The 20,378-nt window shown below is 38.8% G+C and overlaps 1 protein-coding gene and 1 non-coding gene across 2 annotated transcripts in view; both read left to right on the forward strand.

Annotated features, from left to right (window-relative positions):
• Nucleotides 1-20,077, forward strand: part of Hspa4l (heat shock protein family A (Hsp70) member 4 like) — a 75,392-nt gene extending 55,315 nt beyond the window's left edge. Inside the window, exons 13-19 of the mRNA XM_045130947.1 lie at nt 1,980-2,078; nt 5,490-5,627; nt 8,767-8,892; nt 9,154-9,261; nt 13,104-13,223; nt 15,650-15,811; nt 18,700-20,077. Coding sequence (XP_044986882.1) covers nt 1,980-2,078; nt 5,490-5,627; nt 8,767-8,892; nt 9,154-9,261; nt 13,104-13,223; nt 15,650-15,811; nt 18,700-18,888 — 942 coding nt within the window. The 3' untranslated portion in view covers nt 18,889-20,077. The remainder of the gene's footprint in view (nt 1-1,979; nt 2,079-5,489; nt 5,628-8,766; nt 8,893-9,153; nt 9,262-13,103; nt 13,224-15,649; nt 15,812-18,699) is intronic.
• Nucleotides 149-281, forward strand: LOC123453920. Its single transcript, XR_006633090.1, has one exon. It is a non-coding gene; the product is annotated as a small nucleolar RNA SNORA1 (small nucleolar RNA).
• Nucleotides 20,078-20,378: the final 301 nt, after the last annotated feature.

Raw genomic sequence — 20,378 nt, forward strand, 5'->3', positions numbered from 1 at the left:
CATCAAAATAAAAGAGAAACTGATTGAGAGGGGCAGGGAATATGGATGGAGAGTGGAGTTTCAAAGGGGAAAGTGGAGAGGGAGGGGATTACCATGGGATATTGTTTTACAATCATGGAAGTTGTTAATTATAAAAAATTAAAAATTAAGCCTCATTGTAGATGAAAATGGACAGTGTTGGTCAGTGTCCAGAATTGCTCAGTGTGGCTAAATTGAAACACAGGTCATGCTTCCATCACAGTAAATATATTACAGTGGTGACAATGAGACCTGTAACATTGTACATAATAGGCTCAAGAGTGAAAAGATGTTCATTTGCCAGAATATCAAGTAATTTGTATTATCAATCTTTTAGGACCCTAAAGTAAATTGCTTCTAGGAATTAGATGTCATAGATCCCAGAAACTTTGTCATTCAACCAGAGAGAAGACTCAGGAAATTATGGTATATGTCCGATTAATTGCTCAGCTGGATCAGTTCTTGCAAGGACTGAGCTTCAGCAGAACTAAGGTGACCACAATGGACAATGAAGGAAGCACATGGGAAATCTCTTAAATAAAAGTTTATTGGCTCTTCACATATTTAAATATATATATATATATATATGTAAGCTGAGCATGGTGATGCACACCTTTAATCCCAGCACTTGGGAGGCAGAGGTAGTTGGATTGCCATGAGTTCAAGGCCACCCTGAGACCATATGGTGAATTCCAGATCCACCTGAACTAAAGTGAGACCTTGCCTCCAAACACCAAAAATAAAATAAAATAAAATAAAAATATGTAACTGAGTGCTGGAGAGATGGCTTAGCAGTTAAGGTGCTTGCCTGCAAAGCATAAGGGCCCATATTCAACTCTCCAGATCCCACATAAGCCCAGATGCACGAGGTGAAACAAGAACACAAGGTCGCACATGCACCCATGGTGGTGCACACATTTAGAGTTTGATTGCAGTGGCTGGAGGCTCTGGTGCACCAATTCTCTCCCCCCACTTGCTCTCTCTCATAAAGGCATGTGCCACCATGCCCAGCCAAAAAAAAAAAAAAATGTAATTGAGCTAGAGACCCTCGTATGCCCATATTTCTCCCTCTCCTTCCCTCCCTCCCTCCCTCTCTCTGTCCTGAGTATGATGGCTTTTGCCTTAAATCCCAGCACTTGGGAGGCAGAGATTAGGAGGATCACTGTGGGTTCAAGGCCAGTCTAAGACTACATAGTGTATTTCAGGTTATCTTGGACTAGAGCGAGACCCTACTTCAAAAAACAAAACAAAACAAAACAAAATATAACTGAATTATGTGATTATTGTGTCATTTCCACATTACTTTCCCATGTAACTTAAGTTCTTTATAGCATTTTTCATGTCAAGTTTGATGCTCCTTAAAAATATATGTTTATTCATTTATTTACTGAAGAGAAAGGAGGGGCTAGGTAGAGACAGACTGGGCATGACAGAGCCTCTAGCCACTGCAAATGAACTCCAGACACATGCATCAGCTTGTGAATCTGATTTACATGGGTACTAGGAATTAGAGCCTGGATGCTCTTTTTGGTCTTTCAAGGTAGAGTCTCGTTTCAGTCTAGGCTGACCTGAACCTGTGTAATCTCAGGGTAGCCTTGAATTTACAACAATACTCATACCCCTGCCTCCCAAGTACTGGGATTAAAGGCATGCACCACCATGCTTGGCTTTTTTTTTCTTCTTGATGTTCTTTTTCAAGCTTAATTTTGTGAATACTGATTTATAAGCTTGGGAAAATTTTTCTGGATATTTTTCAGCTATTTAGTCAAAAAGGTGAATGAAATGAAACAAAATCTGTTATATAGCATCAAATGATCATTTAGTTTTCCTTGTTAATCTGCTTATTTGCTGCTATTCCCATTTGAAAAATAAGCTACTTATACATCTTAAAACAGGCTTAAGGCTTTAGGAGTTTGTTCTGAAGAACTATAGATTTTATCACTTTCATATTTTCTTGCCAGGATAAAATGCAGATTGACCAAGAAGAAGGAGGTAATCAAAAATGTCACGCTGAACACACCCCAGAAGAGGAGATTGATCATACAGGAGCCAGAGCAAAGGTTTGATTTATTATTTTCATACTGTGAAGCTGTGTCTTTGTGGGTATGGGTGGGTGGATGGGTGTGTGTGGTTTTAGACAAGGTTTCACTATGTAATACAGGCTTATCTCAAACTTGTAATCCTCCTGCCTAAGCTTGTCAATTATTGGTATTACAGGAATATGTCACCATATCTGACTCAAGATTGATATTTTCAATTAATTTTTTGTTTATAATGCTCACTTTTAATGTACTTAATATTTGCTATCTTAATATTATGGGAAATTACAGAACGCTGTAATAAACCAAAACAAACACATTTTGAGGCTTTATTTAACAGCTTTTTAAGCCTGGTATGGTAGTGTACATCTTTAATCCCAGCACTTGGGAGGCTGAGGTAGGAGGATCACAGTGAGTTCTGTGGCACTCTGATTCTACAGAGTGCATCCCAGGTCAGCCTGTGCAAGAGTGAGACACTACCTCAGGGGAAAAAAAAAGTTTTTAAAAGATTGCTGGCTGGAGAGATGGCTTAGTGTTAAGGTGATTGCTTGCAAAGCCAAAGGAACCAGGTTTGATTCTCCAGTACTCTCGTAAATCCAGATGCACAAAGTGGTACATGTAACTGGAGTTTGCTGTAGCTATAAAGCCCTGTCATGTCCACTCATTCTCTCTAATAAATAAGTAAAATATATATATTTTTAAAAGCCAGGCATGGTGGCGCACGCTTTAATCCCAACATTAGGGAGGTAGAGGTAGGCAGATCACTGAGAGTTGAGAGTTCAAGGCTACCCTGAGGCTACATAGTGAATTCCAGGTCAGCCTGAGCTAGAGTGAGACCCTACCTTGAAAACTTAAAAAAAAAAAAAAAAAAAAAAAGATTGAGCCCTAATAAACTAAGGTAAAATCATCGTTTTGGTAAGGAAAATAATATTTCAATAACATTTTTTCATTAGAAGTCATTCAGTTACAGAGAAAATAAGAAATGGAAAGAAAAAAATAAATAAAATGAAATTTAAAGTGTCCTGCATCTCAGAATTGACCACTTCTTGGGCATCTTGTTACATATCATGTTCAAATCTGCAGGTCCCACATAAGCTAGTTGCACAGTGACACAAACACACAATGTTGCATGTGAACATAAGGGGGCATGCTGGAGTTCATTTGCAGTGGCTGATGGCCCTAGTGCACCCATTCTCTTGCTCAAATAAATAAAAATAAAAAAGAATAATGTTGGTACAGCTGGGCATGGTGGCACATGCCATTAATCCTAGCACTTTGGGAAGCAGAGGTAGGAGAATAACCATGAGACTACATAGTAAATTTCAAGTCAGCCTGGGCTAGAGCAAAACCCTACCTCGAAAAACCAATAAAAGAAAAAAAGAATAATGTTGGGCTGGAGAGATGGCTTAGTGGTTAAGGTGCTTGCCTGCTTAGTCTAAGAACCCAGATTGAATTCCCTGGAGCCCACATAAGCCAGATTCACATGGTGGCACATATATGGTGGCTAGAGACCCTGCCATGCCCATTCTCTTCCCCTCCTTCCCTCCCCCTCTCTCTCCCTCCCTCCCTCCCCCCCCCTCTCTTTTCTGTCCTTCATAAATAAATAAATGAAAATAAAATATTAAAAGAAAAGAATAATGTTGCCAGCTTGGGTAGCACACACTTTTAAACCCACATTAAGGAGGCAGAGGTAGAAGGGTACCTGTGAGTTCGAGGCCAGCCTGAGACTGCATAGTGAATTCCAGGTCAGCCGGGACTAGAGCAAGACCCTTCCTCAAAAAAGGGGGGGGGTGGCTGGAGAGATGGCTTAGTCGTTAAGGTGTTTCCCTGCAAAGCCAAAGGATCCCAGGTACACTCTCCAGGACCCATGTAAGCCAGATGTACATGAGGGTACATGTGTCTGGAGTTTGCAGTGGCTGGAAGCCCGGACATGCCCATTATCTGTCTCTCCCTACCCTTCTCTTTCTATCTGTCCCCCTCTCTCCCTTCTTTCTTCCCTCCCTCTCTCCCTTCCTCCCTCCCTCTCCACCTCTTTTTCTCAAATAAATACATAAATGGAATATTTAAAGAGGAGGGGCTGGAGAGAGTGCTCAGAAGTTAAGATACTTTGCCTGCAAAGTCTGATGACCTGAGTTTGATTCCCCAGTACCCACATAAGCTAGATGCACAAAGTGGTGTATGCATCTGGAGGCCTTAGCACACCCATTCCCCCCCCCCCCTTTGTCTCTCTCTCTGTCTCTCACTTACTCACTCGCTTCTCTCTCTGTATCATTCTGCTTTCACACAAAATTTTTTTGAAAAAAATAAAAACCAAGCAAAAATAATAATGTTAGGGCTGGAGCAATGCCTCATCAGTTAACAGGTGGTTGCTTACAAAGAGTGATGACCCATGTTCAATTCCCCAGTACCCAGGTACACAAAGTGGTGCATTCATCTGGAGTTTGTTTGCAATGGAGGGAGGTCCTGGCACACCCATATTGTCTCTTTTTTTTCTGTCCCCTCTCTCTGCAAATAAATATTTTTAAAAGAATAATTTATGAAATGATAATATTTTTCAAGCTTTTTTGAGGTGGGTACTTTCATTTTTCATAGGCACATACTAGATGGAATTGCTGCATCTTAATAACTGTATTTAACATTTTGAGGAATTTCCCAGCTGCTTTGAAAGTGGCTTCCATCATCTTAACAGTTTATAATTTATCCAACAGTCTGTAAGGAAGGCTCCAATTTTCCATAACCCTGGCCAGTATTTGCTATTTTCATTTTTTTGATTCATTTTTATTTGAGACAGAGGGAGAGAGAGAGAGAGAAAGAATGGGCATGCCAGCACTTCTAGCCACTGCAAATGAATTCCAGATACATGCACCACCTTGGGCATCTGACTTGCATGGGCACTAAGGAATTGAATCTGAGTCAGTAGGCTTCATAGGCAAGCGTCTTAACCACTAACCCATCTATCTAGCCCCAGTTTTATTTTGGAGGGGGTTTTCAAGGTAGGACAGTCTCACTCTAGCACAAGCTGACCTGGAACTCACCATGTAGTCTCAAGGTGGCCTTGAACTCATGATGATCCTCCTACCCCTGCCTCCCAAGTGTTGGACTTAAAGGTGTGACCACTATGCCTGGCTTATTTTTTATTTTTATTTATTTGTGGGAGAGAAAGAAAGTTAGGTAGAATGGGGAAAGGGTTTAACATACACAGAATATGAATGATATTATAATAAGTTTGTGTGTGCATGTGTGTGTGTATAGTACTAGGAACTGAACTCAACTAATGAACTATGTTTGCATCCCTTAAAGTAACATTTTTAAATAAAGTAAAATAGATATTGATAGTTATGTTTGACTACTATTTTGTGTTCCCTTTAAAATTACTCTAAAATTTATGTTAGTTTTGGAATTTTATACTTACATTTTTAATTTCATTTGCAGTCAGCTTCCTCAGACAAACAAGACCGAATAAATCAGACCATTAAAAAAGGGAAAGTCAAGAGCATTGATCTACCAATCCAGAGTAGTCTGTACAGACAACTGACCCAAGATCTTCTCAATAGCTACATTGAAAATGAGGTATGCAAATCAGATGGTGTTGAAATAGATGGTAATGCCTTCTGATACTGTTTTGAACTCAGTGATTAGCTCCAAAATCCAGAAAACTAATCTGTACTTCCAAGGGAATATTAAGCAGATCATCAAACTATTTTTGATGTAAGCTGTATTAATATCATCTGTTTATTTTGCTTGTTTGTATGTGGAGGGGCCTGTATGCACGTGTATGAGCCTTTGCAGCACCTTGTGCTCATGGAAGTACCTGTGGTACCTGTAGAAGAATTTCAGGTGCTCAGCTCAATACCTCTTATGCCTGGTCTTATTTTGAGTCACATTTTACTGATACCAGAGCTTGCTATTGTTTTGAACCCTGGGTGACCTCCTGTTTTCTGCTCCCCTTGACAAGACTGCAGTTGTTACAGGTGTACATGGCCATACCCAGCTGTTTATGAGGGTTCTAATATTTGAACTCAGATATTTTCAGACCCTATGAAACCCTCATGCTTGCCCAGAAAGCACATTTATTTAACCATTGAGCCCTCTCTCCAGCCCAGCTTTCATCTTTGTTGTATGAAAAACAGATTATCTCCACTATAGAGAAAAATCTTTCTGGGGCTGGAGAGATGGCTTAGCGGTTAAGCGCTTGCCTGTGAAGCCTAAGGACCCCGGTTCGAGAAAAATCTTTCTGAATGCATGTGTGTGTGTGTGCACAAACACACAGACTTTGCCTCCTTCCCCCCATCTTTTTTTTTTTGTCTTTTGAGGTAGGTTCTCGCTCTAGCCCAGGCTGACCTGGAATTCACTAGTCTCAGGGTGGCCCCAAACTCAAGGCAATTCTCCTACCTCTGTCTTCCAAGTGCTGCAATTAAAGGTGTGTGCCACCACACCCAGATTCCTTTTTCTTAAGACAGTGTCTCATGTAGCACAGACTGGCATCAAACTCCCTATGTTGTCAAGGATGACCTTGCTCTCTGATTTTCCTGTCTTTATTTCCCAACTCCCCTTTTTATTCTGTTTTTACCATCAGTAACCCCTAACACTTTTCTTAAGAGGAAGTATTGGATCCCACACACCTTTTTTGCCTGTTTGTTTCTTCTAAATTTGGGAATTTGTTTTGTTTGAGGCAGGATCTTGCTATATAGTCCAGGCTAGCCAAATCTCTCTATCCTCCAGCCACTACAATTGAACTCCAGACGTGGGCACCTCTTTGTGCACATGTGAGACCTTGCATGCTTGTGTCACTTTTTGTGTCTGGCTTATGTGAAACCTGGAGAGTCAAATATGAGTCCTTAGGTTTTGCAGGCAAGCCCCTTAACTGCCAAACCATCTCTCCAGCCCAGAACTGATTTTTATATGTATTCTTTAAATTTATATTGAAATGGTGGTTTCCTCGTTTCTGCAAGCTTGACCAGCATGAGGTCAGTCTTTGATGTTACTGTATGTTATGGTATCAATAAATTTAAAACCCATGCATGGAGGTACACACCTTTAATCCCACCACTCAGGAGGCAGAGGTAGGAGATCACTGAGTTCTAGGTCAACCTGGACTAGAGTGAGACCCTAACTCAAAAATATATATATATAATCTGCATTCTTTTCTTTACTTTTGATCTTAACAGTGATTACTAATATCTTTAAGCACTTTGGTATTTTATTTAATCCTCAAAACAGACATGGAAAGTATAGGTACTTTTATAGTTTATATTATATACAGATAAGAAAACTGGGACTTCCAGTTAAGATGGCAGCGTAGGTAACACGCCAAAGCAGCCTAGTGGGGAAAAAGACCAAAAAAACTCAGCAAAATACACGCTTTTACTAAGAAAACTGACGTATATATGTACTAAATTCCCCAAAATCAGACAGTAATCTTTGGCTTTGGGTCCAGATAATCAGCCCCCAAAGCTGAGCATTGCAACCACTGTTAGTGTGACCCCGCCCAAGTGTAACATTTGCTCAGTACCAGTTATGTGCGCAGGAGGAAACAAGCATTCTGCATGAACTTTCACAGCCTCATTAGCAGCATTGTAAGGTGGAACTGTATTGTATTTTAAGGTGATTTTCCATCAATCTCAAACTAGTAAATGAGGAATCTGGGGTTTAAACCAGAGTATGTGTGTGATCACATAAACTTTTCTTAAAATATGTATTTATTTATTAGAGGGAGAGAATGGGTGCACTAGGGCCTCCAGCTGTTGCAAACAAATTCCAGATGCATGTGCCCCTTGTGCATCTGGCTTACATGGGTCCTGGAGAATTGAACTGCTATCTTTTGGCTTTGTAGGCAAACGCCTGAACACTAAGCCATCTGTCCAGCTCCACATAAACTTTTGTTTGAATACTTTATTGAGAAATTATTCACATATCATATAATTCACTCATTTAAAGCATGCAGTACATTGATGAATAATGATTAGTATTACATTATTAAGTTTTAATTAGTCAAAATATATGTGAAGTTTGTCATCTTAAAACCATTTTAAGATGCAATAATTTAGTAGTATTAATTACATTTAATGTCATACAACCATCACCACTGCTTTCAAAGCTTTTTCAGCAAATCCTGTAACCATTAAATAAGTAATCCCCATTTCTTCTTCTCCCATCTACTTTTTGTCTCACAAACTCACCTGGTCTAGATAACTCACAAGTTGAATTGTACAATACTTGTCCCTTGTAGTCTGGCTTATTTCACTTAGCATAATGATTTTATGGTTCATCTCTGTTGTTACAGACCACATTCCTGTTGAAGACCCACAGTTCCACTATAAGTTAATTCATTTTGTTTACCCACTCACCTGTTAATGGACGCTTCAGCTGTCTATATTTTTTAGCTTTAATGAATAATACTGATGTTAACACCAGGATACAGATAACTGTAGTGTCTGTTTTCAGTTCCTATTTGGGAACATACTTAGAGTAGAATTGCTAGATCAAGAGTGAACTTATAATTCTATTTTGGTTTTTGAGGACCCTCCAAACTGTTTGCATTGTGTGCCTGCAGCATTTTATGTTCCACAGCAATATACAAGTGCTTAGTTTCTCCACAGTCATGTTTTTAACATACTCCTTTTCACATGTGTGAAATGGTATCTCATATGATTTCAAATCTGTATTTTTTAACGTGTGCTCTTATAATAACCTGAAACTTTTTGAATAGGGGAAGATGATAATGCAGGATAAGTTAGAGAAAGAAAGAAATGATGCTAAAAATGCTGTTGAAGAATATGTGTACGAATTTAGAGACAGACTGGGCACTGTGTATGAAAAATTCATCACTCCAGAAGTAAGTTGAAATTTTGTGTTTATGTGAAAGCCCTAGTATTAGTTGACAATAAGTATATCAAGTTTATTTATGTTATCAATTTTCTTGAGCTTGTAGGGGCATGGTTCTTATTTTTTCAAATTGTTGACGTATGCTAAAAAATCATGAATTATGAATAAAAAACCATAAAAGTCTGACTTTATAGAAAGCCTCTCTTTCCTTAGTTAATCTTCTTTCCAGTAGAAGGCTTTTTTAACTAGTTTCTTTTAAATGTGTAACTAGGACATGAATAAACTGTCAGCAATATTGGAAGACACAGAAAATTGGCTTTATGAAGAAGGAGAGGACCAACCCAAACAAGTCTATGTGGATAAGCTTCAAGAACTAAAGGTAAGGTTTTAGAATTCTAGGATTTAGGTAAAACATTTAAGTTTCTTTAAATATATATATATGACTTAGCTGGGCATGGTGGCATATGCCTTTAATCCCAGCACTTAGGAGGCAGAGGTAGGAGGATCACTGTGAATTCGAGGCCAGCCTGAGACTCTATAGTAAATTCCAGGTCAGCCTGGGCTAGAGGGAAAGCCTACCTTGAAAAACCAAAAATATATATGTGTGTATATGTTTGTATAAAAGGAGTATTTTTTAAATTTCAATTTATTTTTGACAGTTAAAAATTGTGTAACAGAAGCCAGGTGTGGTAGTGCACACCTTTAATCCCAGCACTCAGGAGGCAGAGGTAGGAATATCACCATGAGTTCAAGGCTACCCTGAGGCTACATAGTGAATTCCAGGTCAGCCTGGGCCAGAGTGAGACCCTACCTCAAAAAAAAAAAAAAAAAAAGAAAAGAAAAGAAAACCACATTGTTACAGGCTGGATGTGGTGGCACACACCTTTAATCCCAGCATTCAGGAGGCAGGGATAGGAGGATAACTGAGTTTGAGGCCAGCCTGAGACTACATAGTGAATTCCAGGTCACCCTGGGCTAGAATGAGGCTGCCTTGAAAAACAAAAACAAAAACAAAAATAAGTGTAAGGAATTATTAAGAGGTATGTAAAAGGAAACATTCTAATTTAAAAAGCATTTTGAGAAGTGACCAGTGCTACATAGTAATTAAAATCAGATAATTTATAGCCATGACACGCAATACAGGGGTTTACATGTTTTTATTTATTTATTTACTTGAGAGAGAGAGAATAGCTGCACCAGGGCCTCCAGCCACTACAAGGAAACTCTAGATACATACGACACTTTGTGCATCTGCCTTTATGTGGGAAGTGAGGAACTGAACACAGGCCATAGACTTTGCAAGCAAGTGCCTTTAACCACTAAGCCATCTATCTCTCCAGCCCCAATATAGGTGTTCAGCATGTGACTAGAGTGCTGATTTTATATAAACTAGAGAGATGATTTCAAGAAATGATACAGTTATGAGCCTGACCTCTTATCCCATAGAAGATTTGCCCTTCACTGCCTTGATTTTGAAGAGTAATAGCATACTAGCATGTTGTTGTTTCACTCTACAAATGATGGAAATTCCTAGCCAGCCGAGAACTTCATTATTAGTACTTACACTCTTGAATGTCCTTGCAGAAAGACTTAAGACCTGGCCATCACTTAATTCTTTTCTAGGTCCAGTATAATTTTTTTTTTTTTTTGAGGTAGGGTCTCACTCTAGCCTAAGCTGACCTGGAATTCACTATGTAGTCTCAGGGTGGCCTCAGACTCTCAACAATCATCCTACCTCTGCCTCCCAAATCCTGGGATTAAAGACGTGCACCACCACACCTGGCTTTTATTGGTATAACTTTAAAGAGACTACTTGGCTCCTTTATCCATGCATAGTCCTCAACCCTATGTCCACACTGAAAACAGTTATTTAAGATGTAATTCAAGTAACTAACATAGAGAAGTTTCAGTCACTCCTTTTTAGCATGTATCATGGTGTGCTATAATATACTTTTGGATTACCTAAATTTTTACTGAAATGAACACAAATTAATTCAGTAGGTATGAGATGGGCCGATGACTAATTTTAACAAACTTGTAGGTTATGGTGAGAGTCTCTGAAACATTCCAGTAGCTAAGAGGATCGTACAGGCTAACTGATGCCATCAATAAAGATAGTAGAATATGGGAAAACACCTCTCTTCAGTGTCTCTACTTGGCAGAGGGAGTAGGTGCAAAACATACAACTTAAAAGTAGCAGAAGAGGAGCTGGAAAGATGGCTTAGTGGTTGAGGCAGTTATTTACAAGCCTGACAACCTAGGTTCAGATCCCCAGTACTCATGCAAAGCCAGATGCACAAAGTGGCCCATGCATCTGGAGTTTGTTTGCAGTGGCAGGAGGCCCTGGCATGCACATTCTCTCTTTGTGTCTCTCTTTTTCTCTCCCTGCTTGCAAATAATAAATAATTTCAAAAAAAAAAAAAAAGGCATGGTGGCATGTGCCTGTACATCCTAGCACCTGGGAGGCAGAGGTAGGAGGATCACTGTGAGCACAAGGTCAGCCTGGGACTACCAAGTGAATGCCAGGTCAGTCTGGGCTAGAGACCCTACCGTAAAGAAACAAAACAAAAAAAGGTAACAAAAGTCAGACAGAGTGATCTGTACCTGTGATTCTAATACTTGGCAGACTGAGGTAAAAGGAAAATTAGGAGTTCTGCATCAATGTGAGCTGCCTGAAGATCTTGTTTAAAAAAAAATAAGAGTAAGAGAAAATGTCTCACAAAAATTGATTTCATGCCATTAAATTATTTGCAAAGGGAATAATTAGAAAGCAACAACAAAACCTGGGCTTATGGAAAAATAAAACTAGGGGGCTTAAGAAAGGACTCAGAAGTTAAAGTGCTTGCTTGCAAAACCTAATAACCTGGGTTCAATTCCCCAGGACCAACGTAAATCCAGATGTACAAGGTGGCACATGTGTCTGAAGTTCATTTGCAACAGATGGAGGTCCTGGCACACCCATTCTCTCTGTATCTCTTCCATCTCTCTCTGCTTCTAAATAAATAAATAATACTTTTTAAAGAGTTTTAAAAAGAAAATTGTATTTTAGCTTATTTTGTCTTGGAAAACTTTTTCTCCACCTTTCAATGAGAAATGTACATATTTAAACTCCTAGAATAGTCAAGCATCTGAAGATGATGCTAGTAACTGAATGACTGCAAAGACAAAGGACCCAAGGTTCAGTTCCCCAATATCCATGTAAAGTCAGATGCACAAGGTGGCTAAAGTCCCTGGCATGCCCAGATTCATTCATTCTCATTCTCCCCCTCTCTTTCTCTCTCCCTCTCACTGTTATATAAATAAATAAAATGTATTTTTTAAAATGCAATACTTGCCTGCCGTGGTCACATCCACCTTTAATCCCTGCACCCTGGAGGCAGAGGTAGCAATATTGCCATGCATTCAAGGCCACCCTGAGAATACAGAGTGAATTCCAGGTCAGCCTGGGCTAGAGTGAGACCATACCTCGAAGAAAGAAAGAAAAGAAAAAATCAATACTTGTAGACCTTTCAAAAACATCTCAGTAGGTCTAAAGAGATGGCTTAGTGGTTAAGGTGCATGCCTGCTCAACCTAAGGACCCAGGTTTGATTCTCCAGGTCCCATGCAAGCCAGATGCACATGGTGGTGCATGTGTCTGGAGTTTGTTTGCAGTGGCTAGAGGTCCTAGCACACCCATTCTCTCTCCCTTCCTCCCCCCCTCCCTGTCTCTGCCACTAATAAATAAATAAATAAAAATAAGTCATTTTTTAAAATCTCAGGTGAAATACAACATGGTATCTTGAAAGAAACTAATGGAAAATCTGAATAAAGACTACACGTCAGTTAACAGTAATGTACCAATGTGGATTTCTTAGTTAAAATAACATTAGAAAAAAATCAGTCCAATGAAAATTTTTCTGGTTCTCTATCATTTCCTTTTAATTTTCCTAAATCTAAAATTATGTAAAACCGATTTTTATGTAAATAAGAGAGTTTAAAGGAACACAGTTATTTTCTCTTCCTTATGTGTACCCCCTTCCAAGGTTATAGAGGAGTTAGGCATCCTATGCTAATGACAATAAACACTGGATCTCACTTCCTTAAAGGAAAATAGGAAAGGACCCATTTTAGTCTAGCTATTTTTTCTGCCTTTTTTTAAAAATACTATTAAAACCAAATACATGTTTCCTACAAAACTTGGTAACAGTTTATCCTTTTTTAATATTCTCTTATGGGAATAGAAATATGGCCAACCTATTCAAATGAAGTTCATGGAACATGAAGAGAGGCCCAAAGCTTTAAATGATTTAGGAAAGAAGATTCAACTTGTCATGAAAGTGATAGAAGCATACAGAAACAAGGTACTGAATTCATCAAACCAATGAGTGTTGGTGCTGGGTGTGGAACTGTCACAGGGGTTTATTTAAAGTTCTTAGATACAAAGGTAAAAATCGGTGATAACAATTTTCAGAAACTTTGTATATCAAACATAAAGCTTGGAAGAATTGTCAGTACAGGATTTGGGTCATTTATCTGTGCATTTGATCTCAGAATCCCTGAAGCCACTGTAGAAGTTAATCCAGTAATGCAGTCCATCATTTTCTTCGGTTTCACTTTATATTTCTTACTTTAAGTGAAAAGAGATCTTCCTTGACTCTGAACCCTGCCAGACTTTGTTTTGCTTCTCAGCTGCTTTTGTAGTTCTCTTGGTCTTCTGGCCCATTATCTATTCATGTCCCCTTATTTTTTAGATACACACCGAAATGTATATTCCTTTGTTCTCTGTTGGAAAGCTTGAAGTAGTTATATGCAGCATGTATCCACTTGGATATAACAGTAACTAGTCACTAAGCATATCATCAACACCAGGGGGACGCAGACTTTAGAAACAAACTTTACTATGTCCGTATACCTCTTCATTTCTGCCATTGTAAGGCAGCAACATCCAGAGTCAGTATGCTTATAGTAGACAAGCTGTGTTCCAGACATACTTTGAGAAACAGAGACAACTACTGGACAAGTGTACTGATTGCTGCCCTAGATAGTCACTGTTATCCCTGAGATACTATCATCGTTGTGTCAGTGTGAAACAGAAACCAGCCATCAAAATCATTCAGGCAAGGGTATTATAGCAATAGCTTACAATTATCAAGCACTTTACATGAGTTATCTCTGTTCTTACCAGAATATAACCTGTGAAACACTAATGCTATTGCATTAATTTATGAGGATGCTTAAGCAGCATCTTGAAGATTATACAGATAGCAAATAATAGGAGGGAGTTGTCTGGTATCAGTGTACAAGTTCTCAGCACTTACTGTTTTCCTCCTTACTGACATAGAAAGAAATTCTTCAGTTTAGAAATAAGAAATTTGTAAGTTCTGTAAAAGAAAAACTGTCATCTGGCTGGATTAAAGGAAAAAACTGTGTATAAATACTGATGGTGACTAACCAGTGTCCAGTTTGTCCTTACACTCACAAATCCAATATATGGATAATGGAAAAGAGAGAAGAAGTAAGGCAGACAAGACACCAAGAATATTTCCACTCTGATGGTTACTTATGTGCAGGGTAAGATGACATCCAAAGTAAAACAAGACTTCAGTTGTGCACAAGCTTTTGGGTTTTGATTATGGGCCGGATTGTTTTCTAGGTGCTGGAACTACAGCAAACTAAAGCAGCAAAGCTGTTTCTCATGTTTCCTTTGGGAACAGTGGAAAGTAACAGTACTGTAGAGTGGTGATAAAGGGACCATTGAGAGAGGAAGGTTGCTAAGTAAGAGAGCAAGGCAGACTAGTATTAGGGAGACATATATGTCAGAAAAGAACTGGAGGAATAAGGGCTCAAGATACATATGTAAACTGGAGGAGAAAGGTTTTTAAAAAAGGGAAGTTGTCATTGCAGCCCTCTACCCCTAGAAGAATATGCTTCAGGAATAGAAAGGCCACCCTAGCTTAATAAATCAGTGCTGGGTGGGGAAATAGTAGCATATCATAAAGGGCCTCAGCTACTAGGAAGGTTTGGGTTTTACTGTGATATACAAGTAGCTCCTAGTTTTAGACATTCACAGCATAGGTTAGTTTTTAAAGAGTCTGAAGTGACTAGATAAAACTAGAAAATTGTTAGAGTAACATAAACAATGCTTGTACCAGGTAATAGAGGACCAAAAAGAAGTCAGGTTTTTGCATTTATTTTGCAGCTAGAACATACCATCTAGACATGAAAATTTAATAGTCAAAACAACTCCAAAGTTTTGATCTGGAAGGATGAAATTTTCATATACTGAGATGGGAAAAACTCTGAAAAATGGAAATGGATATAATCAGGAGTTTTAAATGTAGGAACATGTTTCAAACTTTACAAATAGAAAGCTTGAAGTTGGGGTGTGGTTCCTGGCTGTCCTGGGGCCACTGCGCATCCATTTCCCAGGGTTGTCCAGGCAACTGTAGAACAGGGTCTTGAGTGGCTGTGAGTGCAACAGGAAGAAACACCCAGGAGACTGTATCACAGGACAATTTGTTTATTTGTTAGGGGAATGGGCTTATAAGCATTCATGTAGTGGTGGGGAAAGGTACAGGGTATGGATCACTGGGGGATTGGCTGTGTGAAAGCTGCTGGATGATAACTCATTAACATATAAGGTTAGGGTTACATAAACTCTCACTGATTGTTTTGTTACATATATAAAGTATACTATCAATAGAAATCTAAATCTTTTAAGCAGAAATTCTCAGTAAATTTCTGCTTACCAAAAATCAATTACATTAACAAAAGGTTTTATTAATAGGATGAACGATACCATCATTTGGATCCTGCTGAAATGGAAAAAGTTGAAAAGTACATTAGTGACTCCATGAGTTGGCTGAACAGTAAAATGAATGCACAGAATAAACTAAGTCTCACTCAAGATCCTGTGGTGAAAGTGTCAGAAATAATTGCAAAGTCAAAGGTAAGAAACAACAAAATTACCTTTTTATTTTCCCTTTTGTTTTTCAAGATAGGGTTTCACTTTAGTCCAGGCTGACCTGGAATTTACTATGTAATCTCCAGATGGCTGCAAACTCACGGTGATCCTCCTACCTCTGCCTCCCAAGTCCTGAGATTAAAGGTGTGCACTACCACACCCAGCTAAAATTCCCTCCTTATTGGGACCAGGGACTAAACTTTTTTTAAGGACTAAAACTTTTAATGGGTTTCATACTCTAGGAAATTATCAGTTTCCAGAAGAACTTAGAAAGACAGTTTAAAGCTATATCTTACTTTTGCTAATTGTTCAAATGATTCTAGGTGTAAAGTATCTCCATTACTTTTTTTGTAATTTGCCACACAACACTGGCTTTAAAATGTCATGAGTGGGGCTGGAGAGATGGCTTAGCGGTTAAGCGCTTGCCTGTGAAGCCTAAGGACCCTGGTTCAAGGCTCGATTCCCCAGGACCCATGGTTGCCAGATGCACAAGGGGGCGCACGCGTCTGGAGTTCGTTTGCAGTGGCTGGAGGACCTGGCATGCCCATTCATTCTCTGTCTATCTATCTGCCTCTTTCTCTCTGTGTCTGTCACTTTCAAATAAATAAATTAAATTAAAATAAACAAAAAAATTTAAAAAAAATAAAATGTCATGAGTAAGATAGGATGAAATATAGCAAAGGAATGACTTTTGTCCTTTTTTTAAGGAATGACTTTTGATCTAAACCATTCCAACTTAAAGATCCCTGGAGACTTAACCATTTTCATCACAGTGCAGATCTGTCTTTGGCCTAGCTTGAAATGTATAAACTTCCACAATACAATCTTGTTTTTCAAATTTAATCTCAGAAACACTGATGATGAAAATGTTCAAAACATATTAAATAAGGCTGGAGAGATGGGTTAGTGGTTAAGGCACTTGCCTGCAAAGCCAAAAAACCCAGGTTTGATGCCCCAGGACCTACATAAGCAAAGATGCACAAGGGGGTTATACACGTCTGAAGTTCAATTGCAGAGACTGGAGGCCTGCCCATTCTTTCTCTCTCTCCCTCTCTCTGTGTCTCATAAATAAATAAAATATTTTTAAAAAGCATAAAATCGGGCTGGAGAGATGGCTTAGCGATTAAGCGCTTGCTTGTGAAGCATAAGGACCCCGGTTCGAGGCTCAGTTCCCCAGGACCCACATTAGCCAGATACACAAGGGGGCACACATGTCTGGAGTTCGTTTACAGTGGCTGGAAGCCCTGCCATGTCCATTCTCTCTCTCTCTCTCTCTCTCTCTCTGCCTCTTTCTCTCTCTGTCTGTCACTGTCAAATAAATAAATAAAAATAAACAAAGCATAAAATCTACCATGGAAAACATAGTGACAAAATTTAAAAGATGAACATCCAAATCAGAAATAAGTAAAAGAATTGGATTGGTATTTGACAAAAAGAAATCCATATACAATAAATTTATGAAAAGGACACACCAACCACAGTCCAGGTTTTCTTCAACTGTGTGTGGGTCATTGCCCTCAAGAAACTATTTACTGGGATCTCCTTGGGCCTGGAGTGAATGAGACATCTTCTAAGGAAGATGTGTCTGCTTCTGGGTCCTATGGGCAACAACTGGTATGTCTCCATGGGTGGGCCTTGGGCAGGTCTGTGGCAACAACTTCTGCACAGTTTTTCTTTTTCTGAGTTGTTTGGTATGAAGATAAACTTCTCTCCCATTCTATGAGGATGAGTCACTAGTGTCCCCCAGGGACATCCAGATAACTATTTAGCCACTGCCCACCGGATTCCTTGTACTGCTGCTTCCTGTGGTATAAAAACCCTTGCCATGGTGCCTGGTGGGTTCTCTCCTCCCTCTCTTCCTTTTTTTAATTTTTGTATTATTTTTTCTTTTATTTATTTTCTTTTCTTTTATTTATTTTATTTATGAGAGAGAGAGAGAATGGGTGCACCAGGGCCTCTAGCCACTGCAAACGAACTCCAGATGCGTGCTCCACCTTGTGCATCTGGCTTACGTGGGACCTGGAGAATCAAACCGGGATTTTTAGGCTTTGCAGGCAAGTGCCTTAATTGCTAAGCCATCTCTCCAGCCCTGTATTCATTTATTTTGTTTTGGGACACCTGGCCTTTTTTGTTTGTTTTGTTTTGTTTTTGTTTTTGAGGTAGGGTCTCACTCTAGCCCAGGCTGACCTGCCTGGAATTTACTATGTAGTCTCAGGGTGGCCTCGAACTCAGGGTGATCCTCCCACCTCTGCCTCCCTAGTGCTGGGAATAAAGAACTGTGCCACCACACCCAGCCAAAAATAAATAAATAAATAAAAATTTATGAAAAGGTGTTCATCCTTACTGCTAACCTGAAAATAACATCTTTTTATCTTTATAATTTGCTGTGTATACTTTCATAATCTTTATAATATCTGGGGGAGGGGATTCAAGGCAAGGTCTCACTGTAGCCCAGGCTGACCTGGAATGTACTCTGTAGTCCCAGGCTGGCCTCAAACTCACAGGATCCTCCTACCACTGCCTTCTGAGTGCTGGGATTAAAGGCATGCGCCACCATGACCAGATTATAAATTTATTTATTTATTTATTTGCAAGCAGAGCACATGCCAGGGCCTTTTGTCTATACAAATAAACTCCAGATGCATGCACCACTTTGTGCATCTGGCTTTACTAGGGACTTGGGAATTGAATATAGGCTGGTAGGCTTTGCAAGCACATGCCATTAACTGCTGAGCCATCTCTCTAGCACCCTGTATTATTTATTTCATTTATTTATTTAACTTTAATAATCTTTGCCATAGTTGACACGGATGTGGATAAGTCCCTACTCTCTCCTGAGCAATGTTTCTCATATGATTTGTTCTTTTCTTTAGGAACTGGATACTTTCTGTAACCCCATAATTTACAAGCCCAAACCAAAAGTAGAAGTTACTGAAGACAAAGCTAAAGCTAATGCTGAACACAATGGACCAGTGGATGGACAGAGTGGAAATGAAACTAAGCCAGATGCTACAAAAGACAGCTCCCAGCATACAAAATCTGGAGAGATGGAAGTGGACTAAGCTTGCCTTTTACCTTTGTATAATCAAACAGTGCAAGTAACCAACAGGGTCCATTCATCTTTTATATCCATACACACAACAGATGTTCAGTCATTCTTAACTACTTTTTGTCATTTGTTGTTTCTTTTGGAGTAGTTTTGAAAAGTGTTCTATATTGAGTGTACCTCTATTCATGTCCATTGCTGCTTATGTGAAGCTTTAGCTGAATATAGACTCACAAATCAGTTTAAGCTTTCCTCATGTATTTTATATCAAAAATGCAGAATATGTATGTAATTGAGCACCATCCACCTTATTTAATGCTTCTACTTGCATAAACCTAAGTTCCTTTATTTAGGAAAGGATATTATATTGCACTTTGTTGCAGAAGCATAGGTTTACTTGCATTATTTTGAAAACAAATGGAAACTAATGTGGTTTAAGGCCACTGTAGCACTGAGCTTTTTCTAGTTATTGTATTGTTATACTTCAAATATTAAAGCAAATGAGAGGTTTCTTGACAAACTAATCCATTGCACTAATGTACCATGAGAACTCCAGTTTTGTTGTTACCACATAATGACCTGAACCACAAGTTAATGAGAAAGTACACAATTTGATGCTAAGGTGACACCAGCAGTTTGCTTCTTTTATTAGAATGTGGATTTATGTTTTCTCAGAGTAACTTTTTCACTTCAAACCTTAGCTGTATTTGTCCTGAAGACCACCTGCTGCTAAACTGATGCTAAGCCTATACCTTCATGTTACAGGGAAGCACTGTCACTTACTCAGATATGAATCTGTGATGTGGACAGCCTTGTTTCATTTCAAGACTTGTCTTGACTTACTGATTTTGTTGATCCTGTAACATGGGGTAGGGAGAAATGGCACACTGCATAGGATCATATGTATATAAATATATATATTTATCATTGATTTAAATGTTATGATATGGATAAGCACTATTAAATAAGCAGTAATACTTGAAAAAGAGCACTTATACCATAAGTCTTAGGGAATAATGCTTGTAATAAACTTAACTGTGTTACATATCAGTAGGCAAAAGATATAATGTTACATAGTGTTATATGATATAATGTGATTAAATTATAGTTCCTGCTGTTAAATTACCTTTTGAAACCTTGGCTCCAGTTTTGGTGCTTCTCAGTGAAATGGGAGAAGACACAGTAAACAGATATCCTGGACCTGACTTGTGGTTTATCACCAGGCTTGTTGACATCACTCAGGTCTGTCGAGGCTTGAAGCTGATTAACTCTGGGAAAAGAGTTAGGCACTGTTTCAGTTCCAAAGGGAAAGAAACAGATACATAGGTACTTGTGTTCTTTATACCAGTAGGACAGATTGACTACAGATAAGATGTTGAAGGGCTCATTTTTTCCCAAAGCTAAATCTTTATAGTAAAAGAATATGACACTTAAGTAGCTAAAAATCAAGAGAGTATAATATCTATATGGATAGTCATTTCTAAAACTAATTTTCTAGTAGAGATT

This window comes from Jaculus jaculus, chromosome 12 (assembly GCF_020740685.1).
Source record: "Jaculus jaculus isolate mJacJac1 chromosome 12, mJacJac1.mat.Y.cur, whole genome shotgun sequence".
Classification (NCBI taxonomy): Eukaryota; Metazoa; Chordata; class Mammalia; order Rodentia; family Dipodidae; genus Jaculus; species Jaculus jaculus.